Genomic DNA, 20856 nt, shown 5'->3' on the forward strand with positions numbered 1-20856 from the left:
TACCCACTTTTTTTTTTATAATGTTCAGTGCATTTATTTCCTGAAAAATTAAAGAGAGAGAGAACATTCCTGGATTCGTCCCCTTTATCTGGATCTGCACCAGAAGTAAAAGTTGTCTATTCTGGGCTGAGAGACTTTCGCTGTGCAACTTTCATGGAAATCCATTCTGTATTTTTGTGACAGATGGGTAAAAATAGAGTTTCACAGTTAATTATGAACATCCTGACACACAGCAACAATTAGTACAAAGACAGTTGTCATGATCACAGCATTTATTTAGAAAAGCTTTCACCGTGAAATGGCAGACACTGGGACGTCACAATATTCAACAAGTACACCATGTTTTCTTTTTTTCTATGCTAGAATTTTTTTTTTAAGCAAGTTCATAGAAAGACACAGCCACAATTACAGTATGTTAAAGGCTTTTTTAGTCTTTAAGTACACGGAAGAAAAAAACAAAACAAATCTTTGTCTCAATATCAAACATGCATGTAAGCCAAATGAAGAATTAGCTTCTTTGTTCAGTAAATGAATCACCCCATTTCTTGGCTGTTATGGTCACTGGTGAGTTATTCAGAGAGCACAGAATTAAAAAAACCAACTAAATCCAGTCTTGAAATGACACATCTGACAGGAATGACAAGAAACATTGAAAAGAAATCCCCAGTGGATGTAGCCGCAAACCCAACTGACAGCATTTTTCTGTCAACACCGAAAATGATATTGCATATTTACCAGAGCTCATCGGTCAGGAAAAAGCAGGATGTTTGGAAATAGCAACTGGAGGAAAAAGGGACTTGATATCGGCTCACACCACAATATCAAATGTTTTCTGTGCTTGTATGTCACGATGTGCCTGTCATTAAAAACCAGTAAGCCACGTCGACTGCTCAGCCTTTTTTTTTTTTTTGTATCGCTTTGAAAATTGTGCTATACAGTCAAGTCTGCCTGAAGGGAAGGCACCGCTCAGCTCCTTGTTATCAAAAAAGCAAAAAGTCTGTGGTCTGACACTGACGTTGCATTTCCTTTGTCAAAAACAAAGGAGCATTTGTACATGAACACGGTAAGACTGAAAAAAAAAAAAAGATTCAACAGCAACTGGCACAAAATGTTTCTTTCAAAAATGTCCTAAATATACAGTTGTATGGCACAGAAGTGGCTTTTTCTCAGTGTTTTCACAGCTGCATGATTCTTTGTGATTTTCCTCTATCCTGTTCATAAAAAGGCAGAGGCCTGCAGAGATGACTTCTTAAGATGTGCACTACTACTCTAATGGCTGGACTGCATCCCTCACTTCGCCTCTCCTTCATGTAAGAAGACAGGTCTCGAGTGTGATGCACTTTCTAAATGGCCTCCTCTGAATGTGAATGTTTCAGAAATGCTAATCTGTGCTCTGATTCCTTTTTTGTCTTGTGCATTTACTGTGGTGTCCAGATTTTAAAAAAAAATCTTGGAAGCTGGTACAGGTTTGTATAAGTGTCACATTCTTCTCATGTTAGAGGTAAAAAGCATCGTGAATATGACGGGGAGGCGTTTTTCTTGTGCGGGTTCATTTCTGATCGAGGAATGCGTTTCTGAAATGTAACTCAGTTTGACAATATTGTGAAGATGTATTGTCTTCATGGACACACAAACCCTGGCAGTGTCTGTCATGGGCTTTTTTTCATCTAAACATTTTAGGTTGGAGTCCTTGTGCTTGTTAATATTAGTATTTTATTAATATTACCAACATGGACTTTTTGATTCAGATTGTTGCTGCATCCCTGCAGACAAATATTTGTGCCGAGGTGTCTGGAAGCAGCTTGTGTTCGTCCTTGGGGTCCTATCAAAGCACTTTGGCACTTTATCTGCCTGCCACCCTCAGTCTGATCTAATCTCAGACTGTGGTGACCGACAGCAGGGGGTTGTAGACCTTTTTCCCATCAGCAGACCTGGTCCCATGAGCCAGGAGCTCCTGTATGGTGATCCAGTTGTCCAGGATTCTGCGGCTGCGCTTCTTCTGGCTCCTGCGGTGGCACAGCTCCAGGATGGTGGTGGCTTCCTGCTGGTTTGTTGAGACCTGCTGCCCTCCACCACTGCCACCTTGCTCCCTCTCACGCTCTCTCAGACAGTCCAGACGGCTCTGCATCATGAACTCCCTGCGCCGCCGCTGCTCCCGGGCCTTCAGCAGCTGCTGCTTGCGCTCCTCTTTGCTCCAGTAACGGCCCATCTTCATTTCACTCACAGCATCGTCATCTGTGGTCATGCCACTGCGCTCCTCTCTGATCTTCATGGCGCGTGCCTTCAGGAGGCGATCCCTCACGGGCCGTTTGGCCACGTAGCGTGAACCGTCGCTGCGGATCTTCACCTTCCACTCCATGCGAGGGGAGGCGGGCAGCAGTGGAGGAGACAAGGGTAAAGGCACAGCACCTGGAGCCTGGGCAGCATCTATACATGTGCTACCCAAGCTCATTGGGCTGGCGTCACCCGCGGCCTCCATGTAGCCCTCTCTGAGTCCACCGAGCCGCTCAGAGGTGGACGGAGACCTCAGTTGCATGCAGCTCAGGTAGCGCTGAGGTGGCTTTGTGTCAGTCTGGCGGCGGGACAGGTAAGGGCTGTTCTCGGCACTGCACCCACCAGACCTCTCTTTGGGGTTACGTCTCACCCCTCCATCTGAGCCACGCCTGGTTCCTGCATCCCTGGACAGGGACCGAACCTTCTCCCTGGGGCTGGATGTCTTGGCTTCAGCTCCTCTTCTTTGAGTGCGAGGAGAGAAGGACTGGTTGAGGTTTGCTTGGATCCCGTCCCCTCTTTCGGCCCTGGCTCCTCTGTCTCTCCGCCCGGTGGACGTTGGAGGCTGTACACCCATTGAGGGAAGAGGCTCTGCTCCCTCCAGGCTCTGTGTTGAGGGTGACGGGTACTGTTCATTGACCAGAGGGGTGCTCCTGCAACTTTCCCCTCCAGTGTTGTAGGCACTCGTACTGTCTTTATCTGAGCGCTCCCTCTCTGGGAGCTCATTGATATCTGACAGGGCGTGGTGACATGGCTCCTCACCGACCAAAGACCCGTTCATGTCCAAGCATCCAGCTCCTACTCCAGCCCCTGAACCTGCTCCATTCTTGTCCTCCAGAGGCCAAGCCTTCAGGCAACGCTCCCGCAGCTGCTGCATCTTCTGCGCCCTCAAGATGTTCCGACACTTGAACTCCAGGTGACGCAGTTCCTCTTCCAGAAGGGCCATCTCATGCTGCGTCAGGCTCTCGTTCCTGTTCACATCCAGTGAGATACCCCCTTCCTCCTGTGCTGGCCCCTGACCTCCCAGAAGCATCAGCTCATTACTGTTCTTCTCATAGTAACACTTGATTTCCAGGAGCTCTTTGTACCTCTCGCACTCCTCCTCGGTCAACCCAGGCATCATCATCCTCGCAGGATCGGCCATGTAGGCCCTCTCCAATCGCTCCACCTGATCCAGTCCTCCTCCATTATAGCAGTCTAGCCCTAAGAGGGAGTCAGTGCTGAACTGGAGGTCCTGGGAGTGCAGCAGGGGTGGCGTGTCGCCTCGGCCGGACAAAAACTTGCGCATACTGCCAGGCGTGTTCGTGGCGTTTGTGTTGGAGGCACTGGTGTGGTCGTCTCCCAGAAGGTCGTGTTCTGAAGACTCCTCGTAGCGTGTGCTTTCATCTGTACGGCCCACCCCGCTGTCCAGTTCCTGGCTGTTGCTCAGCACCGTCTGGAGCAAATCAGGTGAATCCCTGTTAATGGAACGACCATGGATACCTGCACCCCCAGCCGCAACACTGCCCGGTCCAGCACCCAGGAAAGAGGTGCTGTTCTTCAATCTCTGGCTGCTGGGCAGGTGAACAGCGTTGTCCAGTGGCTCCAGGTCCAGTTCATCTGGGTCCAGCTGGTTGTCATTCTGACAGGTAGAGGTGTATCAGACACAGGTTGTTGAATATGGCATTGCAGTCGAAGTTCATCGTTAAAGAGACAAAAGACAAAGGAAAGTATGTGTTAGAATTTTGCTTGAGATTTCTTTCTTTGTTCTCACCTTAATTTGGTGTCTGAAGTTGGAGTAAGAGATTCTGGAGAAAGATAGTTGGTTGCTGAGTCTCATTTCAAGTTTGGCTGTATTTGAAAGCCTCGGAATGATAAACACCGGTGGCTCAGACCAAGATACCAACACAAGCTTTGGTATTCAACAACCTTGGAATGCGACTCAGTCAACTGTGTTTCAACAGAATCGCTCACCCCACCTTGGGCGTGTTCGTATATACAAGACATTTTTTGTGGTATCACAACTAGTTTGGAAACCAGTTGTGGTCTAATATACAACTAACACCAGTGTAGTGTTTTAAAAGTCTCCAGTGCACATATACTGAGAACTGAGGACTTGTCAGTGGAGTAGAAGACATTTTGTATCCAGCAGAACTGCAAAATATCTACTAACTCGGGATTACTCCTGGGGGGAAGAGAAGGTTATAAATGAGGTAATGTTCTTTCTTGTGTAAAATGTATCAATAAATTATTGATCAAAGAGTAATTTTAACATGTCTGGAAGGGATCTTTAGAAAGCATATAACAATATTCTGGGAAATGAAAGAGAAAAGCCACTTTAAATCTACATTTGCTGATTTCAGGGTGGATTTCCCCAAAGAGGAAGAATTCTAAAACAACCAAACCAATCAAACCAAATGTGTAACTCTGAATTAGCTGCCTCAAACTTTACAGCTATCTTAAAAAGGACCTTTAGGGAAAGGTTTAAATTGTCACTTCATTTTGAGTCTCAGTCCTAACTTGTGCTGCTTTTGGATGACAACCAACCCCAACATCCCAAAAAAATCAATTTTCTTACAAAGTTGACCTTTAAATCGTTTTAATTGTTATGCTGCTGCTGAAAATATACTTTGTTTACCATCTTGTTGAAGTAAAACTATTGTATGTATGTTGATGTTCTCAGTCATCCAGGTCATGGTAAGTCTAAGTGCTGTATCACCTGGCCGCACTAAACAGCATAATCTACGTTACTCTGTTTCTACGTTTATATTTGCTGAATGCAGGAGGTCTGATGTTGAGTGCAGCACTTTCTGGACTGCAGTGAGCGTGGTGCTCCTCTCTGCCACTAGATGGAGCCAGTGCTGTGTATGTAAAACATCATTCCACTACTCTGCTGCTGTGTGTGAGTAAACTGTCAACAGAGAAAAACAAGTAGTTTGGATCTTAATGGACGACATGCAAACACGAGGCACCTCAGAATCAAACAACAGATTTTTCCAAGTCATGTATTCTTAATTAGAAGACGAAGTTTCCGTCCAGAGTGCTCTGAGCTTTAGAGATGAACATTGCTCAATAATTCATGAGCACTGTTGTTGCTTCTCATCTGTTTTTGATTGGCACATCCCCCCCCCCCCCCTTAATAATCTGGTCAAGTACAGCACAAACACTGGGGCTCGAATTAGTAAACAGTCCACTCCTCGGAGCGCAGTTGATCTGGGCTAATTGGTTTGATTTGAACGTGGACTGTGTGCAGACTTGCGAGGCGGCGTATTGATTATCTTCATCTTCATTCTTATTCTTCGACAAAAGCTCCGGTTCCCTCTCTCTCTCTCTCTCTCTCACTCTCTCTGTCTCTACATCTCCCCGAAGACAACAGATCAAGCTTTAATCTCTTGCTTGTGCATTTTTTCCTCCTATGATCCTCCGTCCTCTCCCCTCTCTCACTTGAATCTTAATGTGGGCAGCGTGCCTTTGCAATATAAATCTTGTCAGGTAGCACTTGTGCTCATCTCTCCCAATACAAGGACATAGTTAAACACAGGAGAGGTTATTTGTGTGTGTGTGTGTGTGTGTGTGTGTGTGTGTGTGTGTGTGTGTGTCTTTGACTGGGACCATTTTAATGAGAGCCTTTTAAATCTGCCCTTTAGTTCCTTCTGTACAAATGCACTCGGCATACAGATTTTCCTCGTCTTTACCGTCTCCATCTGCAGCTCATTTTTTTTTTTGTGCAGTGAAATTTAATGCAGTCGGGTTGACGTGTGTCAAGTTGCTTGTATGGAGATATTTGCCAGAGGTGAGCTACAGAGGGGCTTTAGGTTTGTGTAACGGTGCCCTCACATCTGCAGGGAAGGCTGACCTTGAGGGGAACAAAGCGGTTCCACATTAGCACCGTGCGTACGAGCACTATTTGTCTTTGCCTCCCTCTTGCACTCTATCTGTGTTCTCATCATGCTTTTTTCACCTCTTTGCTTCTCTGCCTCCTTTCCTCATGTCAGCATGCAGGAAAGGAGAAAGCGGAGCACCTTGCTCTTTCTTGTGTCCCCAATTTTCTTCCCTTTTCTGTTCTGACTACCGTCTCCCGCCCAATCTCATGACCAGGTGTCCACACAGGAGCGCTACCTTTCCATACCGAAGCGTGCTTCTTTCTCGCTACATAAAGGAGGGAGAAAATGCTTTTTTTTTTTAGGTCAGTATTCGGACTAAGCTTTTTGCAGCCTGCTCCCCGAAGACTGCGTATCCAATTTCCTCACCTCTATCTCAGGCCGTGCGAGGAGCAGGGAGACATTAGTGCTGTCCTCTCTGGTGAGGATAGCCACCGCCTCCTCTCGGTCCTGGACGTCCACTCCATTTATCTGACGAGAGAAAGAGAGCAGAAGAAAAGTGAGCTAATGCCAGATAACCAAAGAGGCCTCTACTCCGAGGGGCTGGATTCAATTAAACCACTCCATCCAGGAAATAGTTCTTCTTTAGAGCTACAACGCTGAAAGGAAAGTCTCTCTTTAGCCTAATGGCATGAATGATGATGTTCATCCTCTCATTAAGAGGATTCAGAAGAAATGCTGCACTCTTCACAATCTCCTTTAATATTAAGAATGGAGCTCATTTATTTGTCATTTGTGAGTATGAAGGTTGTAACCCATTCATGCTCCAAACACACAGAACATAGAGAACACCATTAAATTCAGAATAGAAATAAAATAAGTGACTCAGGAAGTTTATTGTGGATCTTATCAATAGGCTAAATGAGTGAGTAGGCACTACGACATGCTCCTATATATCTGTATAGCTCTACAATATAGAATTTCCTGTTTTCCATCAGTATAATGTCTTATCTTTAGCCCTACTGATGCGCCACGAAGGATCCATTAGAAACATTATGAGTCATTTTAATGAGTCTCTCGTCGCTGCTTTGCTGAAGAAACTTATCTCCTTTAAGTCAGGTTGCATCAGCAGTCTGAACAGTTTCGTGGACTTCCCGACTGCTATGGAAAAAAATGGATGACTTGTAACTTTCTGCAGCTGAACTCAGACACGACAGAGGTTGTACTTGCATGTATTTTCTTTTATACTTAATGTTTTTATATTTTATGTTTATTGAATTCTGTGTATGTCCTGTACATAAAGCGGCATTGACAATAGAGTGTTTTGACTTTTTACTTTTTCTTTTGAGGTAATGATTTCAACTGTCTATCAGTCCACCGGCGACCAGTATAAAATCTACAGCCAGATAATTACATATCATCTTCGATTCACAACCGATAATCAACAACCTCATTAAATCCTGGTACGTTCACCTAACAAATATTAACACAATTAAATCAGTTTCTTTTTGAGTTTTTCAGACTGTTGCAACTCGACTAAAACCAAATATAGGTCTCGTATGACCTCTCTGCTTTCCTCCCTTCATTGGCTGCCAGTTATATGCAGGTTTGAATTTAAGATCTTTTTAATAACTCTAAAGGCCCAACAGGGTCTGGCTGCCGGGTATATTATGCTGCTAATGACTCCCCAAGTTCCAAATCACAACCTGAGATCTTCTAACGCTCCCTCAGCAGTTGTTCTGAGGTCATGGCTGGTGATCAGAGTCGCTGCCCGAGGAGATCACAAACACATGACCTGTTTTTAAATCATTGCTGAGAACATATTTTTATTTGATATCAGCGCTGTTGTGTTTTCTTTTCATCTGTTCTTATTAGCGTCTATATTTTGAATGGTTCCCCATCTTCTTCTTTTTTATTTTTATTGTTGTTTTCTATTGTATTTTGTACGGATGTCCTGAGGGGCCAGTGAGGATTTTAAATTTTTCTGGTGATCAGTTTTATAGTCTCATATAAATAGTTTTCTCTCCTGTGTTTATGACTTTAGAACTGGTGAAAGAAGGTTTTGTCGGGATAATCTGTTTTCAGTTCCTTAACGTTTTTGTCATCTGTGGAAACATGTGAATTGTGTTTTTCCAGGAATCATGATTTCAAAACATGTTTTCCCCTGGAGAAACTTTTTTTTCATGAATTTTAAAAAATCAGGAGGAAAAAATATTTTAAAATTTTTTTTTTCTCTCTTATGTGAAAAAGCAAAAAAAACAACTTTTTTTTAGTAGAGAAAAAAAAATTCCTAACCTGAATTTTTTTGTCACTTGGTGTCACCCATGAGGAAAAAAAGGTTGCAAGTTATACAACCCTGTAGTCTTGTTAACATGTTTTCATTCATGCAGTAACAGCGTATAAAGGTGATCTAGCTCCAGTATTCTGATGAGCACCTGCAGTATTCTGTCTCCTTTGCGGATGCGTCCGTCGATTGCGGCAATGCTGTTTGGGTTCACCTGGAAAAAAGAAGGATTTGTTGAAGTGTACAGAGAACTCGGCAAGACTGAATAATAATTTGATTTCATAAGCATCTCTGCACCTCTCCTACATATATCCCCAGGTCCTCCTCGTCATCGGTTCTGTAACAAACTGTCAGGCCGAGTTTATCCTGCTGCCGGGACTTATACAACTCCACCTCCTGCAGCAACGAGAAAGAAGTTTGAGGATGTTAGATGGAGAGCAGCGGGGAGGATTTCTGTGCCAGAGTCAGACAAGCGAACGACCTCTCACCTCATATTCCAGCTCATCCTGTCTGTCCACCTCATGCTGAGTGATATCGAAGTAGTCAGTGGGGTCGTAGTACACAGGCTCCATGAAGCTAAGAACGAGAATATTCAGGACATTGTGTTTCAGGAAAAATTTGGGGGCAGCTTCAAATGTCAGATGTGTGAACAAAATGGCATGGACTTCAAACCCAATCACTGCACTCCCACTCACAGTTCATTGAAGAGATACGGCTCCAGAAGCGGTGGGAGTGGAGGGGAAGGCGGAGGGTCGGGCGGGGGTGGAGCTCCACAGGGATGCTGGCTGCTCTTGCCCAGAGTCAACATATGCTGGAAGCTGATGTCCGTCTGAGTGCAGCTGTCCACACAGTCGGCCATGCCCATGGTCACTGGCACCAACCCTGCAGGAGCTCCTGCTAGGCCCGCCCGTCTGCGGGCCCCGCGCCTCAGTATGTTGGACAGTATGGGGTCCCGTATGTCCAGGGTGGGATCCCCAGAGAGGCGAGTCAGCTCCTTCCCATTCACCTGGAAGACACAGATAGTCAAGATCAAATGGTGGAGGAGAAGAGGAAGAGGAGGAGGAACAGAGGGGAGGGGGAAATGGAAATTTAAGGAGAAGTGGTGCAGGGAGGACAACCCAGTATCAAGACACCTCTTGAAATAGTGACAAAATTTATCAGAATTGTGTACGTTGGCACCATTCACAGGCACAAAATGTAGCCATGATGAAAGTCATAATCAGTGACCATGTACACGAATCCTGTAGATCATATTCTGTGACTGTTTCATGAAGCAGCTTTGATACGGAAGAAAAATCCCTCTGAATCCAGTGTTGCCCACATGAGACAAGGGGTGGGACAGAATACCTATGAGTCACGTCTTCATACTTCTTAGCGGTTTAAACTTCTGCAAACTTAACTTGCACAGATTAAAAACAGTTTAGTGAGTCGTGTCTCTTCCTAATGAATGATGGTGCATGTTGTGTGTGTGATCTAGAGGCACTGAGCTGCACTTTTGTACGCCTCCTCGCCGGCGACAGCCAGATGGCCAGATGCGTTGCGTTGTCAGTGTGTCCGTCCATCTGTCCGTCCCATTCTTGTGAACTCCATATTTCTTTCTTCCATATTCTTTCAAATTCGGCAAAAAAACCCAAAAGTCCACTTAGACTTCAAGGATGAACCGATTACATTTTGGTGGTCGACAGTCGAGTTCACGGTGACCTCGCAAAGCACAATTTGCAGCCGTTATTCAAGTATTCATATTATAATTATAAGAATATGTTTAATAGGATAAAATGATGAAGTGTTGACATTTTATATCCAAAAGTTTAAAAGGTCAACATCACTATTCTGCTGCAAAGAATCTGGACATTATTCATTGCCGTAGTTTAGGAACAGCGACATGACTGGTGCGCAGAGGCAAACAATCACATGGCAGTAAATGTAGCTTATATATTGTTTAATCCTCATTTTGACTACACAATAAATACATAATTCCTGCATTTTTCTTAATGATTAGTCATTTTTCTTCCTCAGTTAAACAGGTATTGTGATGTATCGCTAAATAATTGAGCAGCATCGTGGGCAACGGATCGCGAATCACGTCACGAGTTACTCCGTGATTCCCGACCCTACAGACGACACAAGAGAAACAGCAAAACACACAAGAAACAGACCAGGGGGCTTAGAAAGTGGGCAGAGAAGTGAAAGGACTACAGGAGTAAGAGGACGGGAGGGACACATGAGGATGGACAGACCCACAGCAGCAGTCTCGTCAGACAGAACGCTGTTAGATCACAGAAACAAATCTGCCTCACAAGAACACAGAGAACAGGAGGGGGAACTACAGCTACACACACCTAAAACAGAGAAAGACTCCAGTCGTGTTAGTGAACAGACAGCTAGGAAAATACACATGAAACCATCACACAGCTAACAGTGTTTCTACAGACACACAAGAAAGGAGGAGGGTTTCAATCTAAAAGGGTTCGGACACGACAGCACAGCAGGCAGCAGAGCAGAAAGACAGAATACTGAGACCTTTAATCGACCGTCGGCTTCAAAAGAGCACAACATGTTGTTTATGTGACCCTTCTGTGGAGAGAGGGAGAGAAAGCAGGGAAAAGGCGCCGTTAGAGTTGATACAACTGTGAATCAATGGAATAATGGTAAAAAAAAAAAAAAAGGCTCAGTGAGAACTTCTTCTCCCGAGGCGGAGATGAAAACAAGTTTCCGCAGTACATTAGTCTTCAGCGCTCCTGCGACAACACACTCTTATCTTTTTGTGTGGATTAGAAGCTGCTGTTCCTGTCTGACGATATATTCAAATAATAAAAACTTATTCATGTTCTGGAGAAACTAGTTCAGCTGTCATGAGCAGAGAGCTTCACTTGAAAATGTAGCATAATGTAATGTGTGCTGAACATCAGGCTTTCAGGGATTTTGATTTGGAGAAATAAAACATTTGTATGTTTCATTATTTGTTTTCCCTTTCTTCTATTTGTCGACACTAATAGTTCATTTAAAAAAAAGTCCTCGTATGTATACAGTAGTTATCGTATGTAGCATCCCAATGTTTTTTTTTATCCTGACAAGGGCTGCAAAACTCTGGAAATACTCAAGGTGGAATTTTATTTCCAATCCAAAAGGGAATTTATTGACAATGAAATTTAAAGAGTCAGAAACAAATCTTTTACTGCGGCTCTGCTGAAAACAGGTGTGAACAGATGTCAGCGTGAGCATGTTAGCATTCAGCTCAAACCACCGCTGTGTTTCAGTGAAAGCCTCACACAGCTGCACGGTTGAATGTATCCAGAATTTGAGTCATTTTCCACATTTTCAAATGAACGACCGACGACAATTCCAAGGTTCTTGATTCCATCGCAGGAGGCAGACGGCCACGTGACGAGAGTCTCAGGCAGCTCCTGAACCAGACAGCCTTCCACGGAGTCTCATTCTTGCTGCTCTCAGCCGCTGACCTTGGTTGTCTGCGACTCCACACATCTTCACCACCACCCCGCTTCATTCTCCCGCTGCCTCTCTCTTCTCTTGTCCCCTTCCAGTAATTGCATGTCAAATCAATGTTCCCCTGTGCAGTCAAGCACAAAAACTTTCTTGCCATTTTCAGCCCCTGCTCTTTCTTTCTTTATATATATATATATTCTAGTTCTCTCTAACACCACCTCCTCCTCCTCCCCCCTCTGGTGTAGCCCTCCTCACATCCATTCCCCCTCTCTCCCTCTCTACCCACGGCCACTCCTGCTTCGCCTCTCTTCAGTTTTCCTTCGCCGTGCTGCCTCAGCAGATCTGTCTGCTCCGTCCCTTCTCCAGAGATAGAGACAATTCCTCTTTTTTTTTTTTTTTACCCCTAAATCTATTTCAGCCTCTCCATCTCCTTGTGTGCTTTCGTCCTTCCGCACTCTAATGTCCCCCCATAAATCTTGTCGCCCCTCTTAATGAGCCTCTTCTCTTGGAGGCAAATAAGATGCTTCCTCCCTACGTGGGCCTGTTGTCGATGAAGAGGAGAGCACGCTGTGCGGCTGAACACATGTTAGATTGCAGAAAAACACACCTGAACATCTTTCACCAAATTGCTTTTTTTTTTTTTTTCTTAATTTGATCTCGCACCTTTCTAGCCAAACAAAAAGGGGTTGCATGTGTTCCATGACCACACGGCTCGGCTCGCTCTCCAGGATCAGAGCGTGGCGGTTAGAGAAAGCAGCTCCGTGGTCGTGAGTGACAGGTATGAATACTGAGCGAGCGCAGAGAGGAGGGGAGGGGTTCTCATTCATTATCAATGAGAGGTGCTGAGATTGCTTTGAAGATGACTTCACGCGGGGTAATGGTGGTTATTCAGCCATTTCTGGCCCTGACCTGATTACACTCTCGCCAAGTGCTGTTCTCCATTATCTCTGGGTTAGTAGGTCGTCACATACACCCGCTGTTTGTGAGCGACACGCAAATAGTGAACTTCAACACACTCCACTCCTTGTTCCCCCCGTGTTTGAGTTAAGAATGGAATTGAAATTCAGCAAAAACAAAAAAAAACAAAATAGACAAGGCATATGAAATTCACAGCAGGGGGTCGGGTGGTGGTGGTGGTATCTGTGGATGCTGAGGGTGGGGACTGAGGGGGGGTGATGGTGGGTGAGATGAAAGAGATGTAAAGAGTTCAAAGTGTAGAAGAGACGGAGAGAGCAAAGGAGCAAAGGGAAAAGGGGAGGTGAAGAGGGGATAACGATGCAGGAGGAAAAGAATACAAGCTTTCGAGGAACTGCCGGCTGAATGTAAATAGGAAGCGCAAAAAAAAAGACAAAAAAAACGTGGCTCTGGGTTTCAGCACTTGTATGTAAACACGCACACAATGGAAGCTCGTGGGAAATCACTAAGTGGTTGATGCATAATTAGTTTTCATCCGAAAGCCCTTTAAAGAGCAGATGAATCTCGGGCACAACAGGCTGAGATGAGAAAAGAATAAGAAGGAGGGAGGAGGAGGAGGAGACGAGACTCTAAAACTCAAAATAGACACAAACATCTTTATCTGAAATCCCCCTCACACACACACACACACACACACACACTTGGATTATGTGAATCTCCACTGTGTTCATGCTAAAAAGCTCCTGCATGACCGATAGCCCTACATATTGAATTCCACTTGTTGGGTAATTGATTTTTCTCATCTCTCAGGGCCTTGAAGGCTCAAGCAGTCACCTCAGAGAAATCAATTAAATCTGGAGACGAGCTGACCTACTCCGGCTGTAACCCCTGTTGTTTGATATCGCTGGGATTATTTAAATGGACGAGCAGGGGAACGGGGCAGGCCTATTATAAACTGATAACAGTGGGAAGATATTGATTTAAAAAGGCAGCCTGAACAGTTCTTTGAAATGATGGCGACGAGCCTAACAAGCCTCAGTGGGAGTACGCGGTGTGCACATCACTATTCAGTACGTTCATCAGTTAGAACAACAGATGGATTACAGGCAGATTTGTTTTATTGGTGGATGTGGAGGACTGCATGTCTCAGACCATGTGACCTCACAATAATCTGTCTTTTTTTTTTCTGTCACTCTCGTCCTATTTAAACCAGAGTTGAGCGTGACATCCTGTCCGTCAGCATCCTTCTCGACATTGTCTCCCCGCGTGTCTGACAAGTCAGGAGAGGAAACAGGAGGAACTCGACAGACACTTTCAGCTGTGCCCAGACACGTACTGTATCATGAAAACACCAGCCTGCATTTCGCCTGGGAAATCTGACAGGGTGTTGTCATGAGAAGAAGCACAAGAGCCCCCCTCCAAAAAAATGGAACGAGCAGTCTGACAGGTTGTCGTGGATAAACAGACAATTAGATGTTTTCATGCCGTGTTAAAAAATTATCATCGACAACCTTTTTCATGACTGAGAAGAGACGCTGACAAGCTAAACACAGATTATCGAAAATAATAACTCTGATGAAAGGTCAAGACTAAAACGTTAGCGGTGGGCTAACGGACGTTCAAAATTTCCCCCAGTTTTGTCTCGGCCCCCCTTGGTCACGTCCCAATTAGTCTTTCTGTCAAAAACGTAAACCCTGACATTTATTGATGCGAGCAGATTCCCAGAGTCCCAGGTGATGCAGAATCAATGACAACAACATAATGGCTTCAGTGCAGTGGGTCGGGTCGGACACACCTTTTCTAAGAATTTGGCCGAAGGGAGAAGATAATGAAGGGGAAGAGGACATGTGGCTGTTTGATGGGAGGATCTAATCCAACTATCTAACTATCCAGACAAACACTCCGATGCCCTGCTAGCTTGTGTTAGCTGACTGTACATGCTAATGTTAATTCTGCATGCACAGCGGCTAATGTTTAGTGAGGCAGTAAGATAAGTGAATTTGTGGGTTTGCAAGCAATTGATTGTATTTGTATCTGTGTCTAAAGCCTAAGACTGAATCGAAAACTGCTGCCAAAATTAACATTAACGACAATGTGAGTTTAAAGGCAAATAAAGAAAATATACTAAGCTTTATTAAGCAGTATATAAACATTTAATAAATGGTTTGATGGTGTGTTTTTAAGCAGATATACTGAATTTTAAGCATTGATGTAGTTCCATCTGTGAGCTGATGCATAATCTCAATACAAAACAGTTGGAATTGTATAAAAGATTTCTTTCTTTGGAGAAGTTTTGAACATTATTAAACTCCTCACATAGTCTTATAACTTAGTGATGTGTTATATACATGATTTATTATATGTTCAATGACTGCTTATAGCTTCTAGAGAGGGGGGGTTGAAGCAAAGTGTTGCTGCTGAGTTCAAGGAATAATGGGAAACTGTATTTGTGAGAACTGTGTCAGCGGTGAAAAGCAACGCGGCGAGGCTGGACAATAAAACAGACAGAATAATGGAAAAATTATGGAATGGAATATAACACAATATAATGCTCTCTGTGTGGTGCTATTGTGTTTCTTTTATTTTGTCCTCCCCATGTACAGTACGTTCATGCGTGAGGTCTCTGTGTCACTCACACTGCAGAGTGGCCGTGAATGAAAACGAGGCACTTATCCGGCTAATGTCCGCTGGTCATTTGAGTTCGTATCGATTCTGAGCCCGTCAGCATGTTTTCTCGGCCGTCTTTGTGAATAAAAAAGCACGTTCCGATTGTTTAATGATGCCCGGTTGCCATGGAAACAGAGTCCTGGTTTACAGGGACGATGGGGAGAGAGAAAAAAAGAAGGGAGCGGCTGAAGGGCTCCGGAGGGGGGGCAGAGGTGTACTATGTGCGTGGGTCAGGGACCGTAAAATGTTTTTTAAAAATGCTCAGAATGGTTTCATGTGCACGCAAATCTTTAATTCATCACCTTAACGACGATAGGCCTTTTTAACTCGGGGCTATAGGAGGCAGAATTGATCAGAAAACATGCCATTGGGTGTGTAGCAGCCACCAGTGTGCAGCGTACGTGGAGCAGAGGCCCCGATGTATTATGCATGAATTTTATTCCTTTGGCAAGGGAGGCAAGTGTTTTGATATAGTCAAATTTAACAGCCCGATGTTGCTGTAAGCTATTTAATGCACTATTTTACTGTCTAAAGACGGTTACTCAGTAGACTGCATCTAATTGGAAGGTGTAATTATACATGTTAGTCAAAGGGAAACAGCTCAAAGCCGCAAAACCCACTAAAGGGAAAAGGCGTGAAATGTGGGGAGAAATGTAATTATGTTTCCTCTTTTACGATGTTTCTTTATGATTGGACGCCGAGCACCTCCATCTTTTACTTGGCACGATCTTTGGATTAATCAGCCATCTGCACAGCATGAGCTGCTGTGTTTGTAGTCATTATACGTAATAACTGAGATTGTATTTTATAGAAAAAAAACAGCATGCAGTCCCTAATGACTTGGCAGCCTTATGTATTCTCTAACCCTCTCTTACTTCTTTTACCTGTGAACAGAAAGAAGCTCCTCACACGAGACTTCTAGGTTTCATGAAATATATTCTCATTCTACTAGTGAGTCTGTGGAAAGCCAAAGGCTGTGGCTCTGGTTCAGAGCCCCATCTGCGTTTCTCCTCTGTCTCATGCTCCCCTGCTCCCCCGCCAGCAATGTCGTTTCAGGCTTACCAGACTACAATATATGCAGACTCGCTGCTCCACCGCCCCAGAAAGTCTCTGCTTCCTCTTACACAACTACCACTCACACATACGTATACGACATGACATCTCTCTGCATGTTTCAAAATCATGCAACACATCTCCTGCCGTCGCCACGCCCGTCTGCAAACCACGTGCAGGTGCTCCTGTCTGGCAGGGCTGCAACTGCTCCTGGGATGAAGGAGAGTTCTCGGGGGAACAACCTTCAGTGGCACAGCTGACCTCGCATGGCAAAAAGATCAGTGGAGTGATTTGATTTTCACTTTCAAAGACGTTGACCTGCATGCGGTCAGAGTCATCACTGCTGACCTCTGTTAGATAAGGTCACTGAGTATGGAACGTACCATCCTGCTCTGGTTTTATGATCACTGCACACAGTTCTTTTTTTTTTTCTGGCACTTCTTCCCCTGGGGGAGCCGAGCCTTTCTGCTCCCTCCTGCTCCTCGAAGTGTTCAAATCACTTACTTCTGACATCTAAGGGCAAATAGCTGAAAAAAAAGACTTGGAGGGAGAACAGCTGTCTGACTTTCCTTCCCTGTGTCATTTGACTTAACTCAATTTCCCTCATTGACTCCTTACCGTTGTGGACTCTCTCTCTCTCTCTCTGTCTCTCTCTCTGTCTTGGCATCGCCTCTGGCACCAGATGCAGCCCCCAGTTAACTGGCCCAGACTCCGACGTGCTACAGAGACCCAGCTGAGACTTTCTGCTGCCACAGATACTAAAAGTGTTGCGCTGCATACCCATGAGTGCCGAGCAGTTTTCATGCTTAGTAAGCGTGGGACTTATTCTGGTCACCGCCTGTATCATCGAGCCTTCCTTTAGGCGAGCTTACTCACATACAGTCTGTGTTTCCCAGTTGGCAGGTTGGTGCTGAGGCTGTAACCGTGGCAACCCTGTCTCTCCCATAACACTTTAGCCCGGCTTCAACAAACCCCATCCATCCTGCCGCCTCCGTGGCTCTGCACCACTCCACTTTTCTCCTACAGTGTACCTCTCAGTCTTACTCACGCACTTTGGCTCGGCTCCTCTTCTGATTATAATCACTGTAATCACAGTGGAAGTATCATTATCGTAATTATCAGCGGTATCATCTCTGAATGACTGTTTAAATACAGGAATGAATAGCCTCGCTCAAGAGGTAGAAAAGTGATCTCCACTTGTTTTTTTCTGGGCTGATTTATCCAAAAAAGAAAACGTATCTTCAAGTGTATAATTTATATTCAGAATCTGCACAAAAGGCAGCAGAAAGGGGTGAAAAGTGTCACATTGTCTGGAGCCCGAATCCATCAGTCACATTTAATGGGTTCGCTGTTTTAAGTCACCTGATGAATATTTAATAATCACTCAATGCAACGTCGTCGTCGTCATGGTTTATTTACGCGATGCAATGCTGCTCATGTTTTGACTCGTTCGGGAATGAGCTGCTAGTACAACTTCCACCATCCTTAACATCTCCACGCTAAATATTCAGATGTGATTATTGGGAGTTCAGTGCGTGAGTGGTCGGTGATTAAATGAGTGTGTTCTGCAGAGGGAAGACATTTCCATCACAACTGTTTTGACTGTCCAGCAGCATCACTGTGAGTGAGAAATAGGGGCCAAGTTCAGGCAGAATGAAAATGCAAACTTTAGAGACAAGTACTTTTACCTGAGGAGTGACAGATGAAGGCAGATAAAGAGAAGCGGGAGAGGAGACTGAGCGCTCACCTGGAACATGACCCTGTATTGTTCCTCGGGCTTTTGAACCACACACATGTTGCACCCCATTGTGACTTCTGACCCGGCGCTGGGCTGCGCAAATGCCCCCCGACTTGACCACTTCTTACTCCAGGACTCTCTTTCTTAAGGTCTTTGTCTGTGGCGGGTGGGAGAGAGGAACCCCACCCTCGCTCACCAGGGTTGTGGTATGCTACACTACTCCTCCTCCTCAGAACAGCACATCCCTGCTGAGGATGGAAACACAGTTTGCTTGGGTGTGTCGCTTGTTCTCCTCTTTCTCGCTTTGCAGTTCAAGTGTTGTAATCCAGAGTGAATTCAAACGCGGGGATAGTTTCAGAGCTGCGAGGACGGGTGTTTGTTTCTGTCTCCATCGCAAAAGGGGAGAAAAAAATGTCCAGTTTGCCTGCAATCTTGGAGAAAGTAGGTTTAAAGGGTCCTGCTGGTTTGTGCTTATGTCATCAGGTATATTAGGCAGAAAACATTGCTTGTCTTGGGATAATCCAGTCTACTTCCTTTACCTTGCCTCTGCAAAACTGCAGTATTAAGATGCTTTTCCCAGCAGAACTCCAGCTGAACTCAGTTTTTCCCTCTCCCAGCAGCAAACCTCCGAGCAGCACACCTTCAGCGATGCTCTTTGAGTCAAAGTAGATACAAAACAATGCAGCTATCAAACAGCTTGCCTCAGTCCTGTTCCCCTCTCCTGCTCACCACACAGAGCTCACCACCTACCGAGCCCTCTGCTTTCCAGGATCGCTGAAGGGTTGCTGAGTGTTGCTGCTGAGACAACTTCTCCTGAGAGCGCCGCTCAAGTCTTTCCACAAAGGTACTAACGTATTTCCTAATTTAAATGGAGAAGCCTGGGTGGTGCCTGCTGTGCGGCTAAGATAAGCTGTGTGCCAGAAATACAAGCCTATATAACATACACACCTGCACCCGCATCAAGACAGGTGCCTCTTTTTGTCATCTACAAGTCTGACTACACACACTGGCTGCCACATTTCTTGTAACTGTCAGCAGAACTGCCGCCGGCGGAGGAGTCAGTTCTCATGCTGCCTCTCCAAATAACACGAGACATGTAAACAACGTGCCCTCAAAGTGTGGACGCTGTTGATCTGATCCGTCGTCACATATCACACGACGAGTACGAGACCATCGATTCTCTGAGCCGCAGCACACTCAGCACTCTGGCTGTCGGCTTCGAGGCTGAGACAGAATGACAGATTATAATTAAATAAGTGACCTCTTAAGCTGAGATCAGACAAGAGTCCATACTGACTGTGTGCTGAGATCAATATCAAACCAACTCAGGGATCAATTGGATTTTGTGCTCGCTTGGGTTGTTGAGGAAATCGAGATTGTTTATCACAAGCACCATCAGCGTTTGCCTTTCACACAGCAGGTTTTTCTTTATTTTAATCTGCCTGTGGATATACTTTATATTTTCAAGCACGCCCCAAACTTGTAATCTCATGCTTTCAATATCATAATCATCCAGCTACTAGAAACAGCCTCAGTCTATTGGTGTGAATGTCCCACTTCCTCTAAGATTAGCTCTCGGTCTGCATTCCCTCCAGAGTAACCTGAATAAGAAGAAGAACTAAAAAAAAAAATCTCTGCAGAATTTCCTCAGCTGTCCCCTCGCTTGCCCTCTTAAGTCTCATTATGTTGGTGAGACCTTTATCTTTAATCCTTCAGTGAGGACTTGGCCCGGGTCTTGTCTAAAAGGTCCATCGCTCCCCGTGTTGCTGCCAGCGACAAGGTGTTAGAGCTGCTAATCCTCATTCAAGGCTCCACTACACCTGTATCCCTTCCAGAGGCGGCGTAATCCCAAACTCTGGCTCCTAACACAAACTGCACACACACACACACACACACACACACAGGACACACACTCAAAGCTATCTCCGCTCGGTGAGAAGCATCTTAACTTGGGCAACGTTACAGTTCAACTCTGCTGATGGAGCTACAGCAACATGGAGGTGTCAGACGTGCTCAGCAGGCAGGTGTGCTCCACCTGTCACCCCCTCTCTCCATCCCCATTTCCTGCCTATCCCCAGTATACCTCTAATCTACCACAAGCACCTCTCCTACATGATGACTGGAGTAGAGAGGCTGGGATCATCCGCTGCATGTCATGCTGTCTGTGGCACAAAATGACAATTAATTCTGAAAAAAAAATGCCTGTTTTTTCTTCTAAATCCTCGTAAAAGTTAGTCCTCCTTCAGTCGGCAGCAGGGGGAAAAAGGAAAAGTCGAGACTGGCAGTCAGTGGGTCCATTTTTTTTAATCCTCCTTTTGTCCTCTGGCCATTCTTGTTGAAATATCCACAGGAGGGTGTTTGTGCTTAAGAAAAGAAATAATAAGAAATAAAAAAAACCATGGTGGGTATTCCAGGTGGCTGGTGTTGAGCAGAGCGCGGCTCCTGTCTCAGGTCAGTGATAAATCACCATCAGCAGCCTCACAAGATGAGAGGAATCACTAACGGCTGATTGGAGGATACTTCTTGGCTTCTCTCTCCCCCCTTCGGGCGCGACGTTAAATGCACTCCCCCACTGCAGCGGGGAGGGGGGGAACACAAAAGGCGGTTGTTCCCCAGTGGTGGAGGCAGCCTGCTGATCTGTACGCTGCACTACTACTACAGCCGAATCTGCCTGGATCCTACAC

At 45.1% G+C, this 20856-nt stretch overlaps 1 protein-coding gene across 4 annotated transcripts; it reads right to left on the reverse strand.

Annotated features, from left to right (window-relative positions):
• Positions 1-257: 257 nt before the first annotated feature.
• Positions 258-20856, reverse strand: LOC119023596 (PDZ domain-containing protein 4-like). Of its 4 annotated transcripts, XM_037105659.1 has the most exons (8): positions 18182-20856; positions 10876-10929; positions 9051-9361; positions 8844-8931; positions 8653-8751; positions 8507-8569; positions 6501-6602; positions 258-3892 (listed from the first exon to the last, which is right to left on the reverse strand). In XM_037105659.1, the coding sequence occupies exons 1-8, from the start codon at positions 18239-18241 to the stop codon at positions 1877-1879; spliced, it is 2793 nt and encodes a 930-aa protein (XP_036961554.1). In that variant the 5' UTR covers positions 18242-20856; the 3' UTR covers positions 258-1876. The 4 variants fall into 4 exon arrangements, with proteins under 4 accessions (XP_036961554.1, XP_036961555.1, XP_036961553.1 ...); XM_037105660.1 differs by lacking the exon at positions 10876-10929; XM_037105658.1 differs by lacking the exons at positions 10876-10929; positions 18182-20856 and adding an exon at positions 17053-18156.

This window comes from Acanthopagrus latus, chromosome 7 (genome assembly GCF_904848185.1).
Source record: "Acanthopagrus latus isolate v.2019 chromosome 7, fAcaLat1.1, whole genome shotgun sequence".
NCBI lineage: Eukaryota > Metazoa > Chordata > Actinopteri > Spariformes > Sparidae > Acanthopagrus > Acanthopagrus latus.

Bases quoted from the DNA above. Each gene is read 5' to 3' on its own strand.
- LOC119023596 (XM_037105658.1), bottom strand. From the start codon at position 17,238: ATGAAAACTGCTCGGCACTCATGGGTATGCAGCGCAACACTTTTAGTA. The intron at 8,570-8,652 runs GTGCAGAGATGC...TCTTTTTTCCAG, and splicing joins TGGGGATATATGTAGGAGAG to GTGAACCCAAACAGCATTGC. The intron at 6,603-8,506 runs GTGCTCATCAGA...TTCTCTCGTCAG, and splicing joins AAGGAGACAGAATACTGCAG to ATAAATGGAGTGGACGTCCA.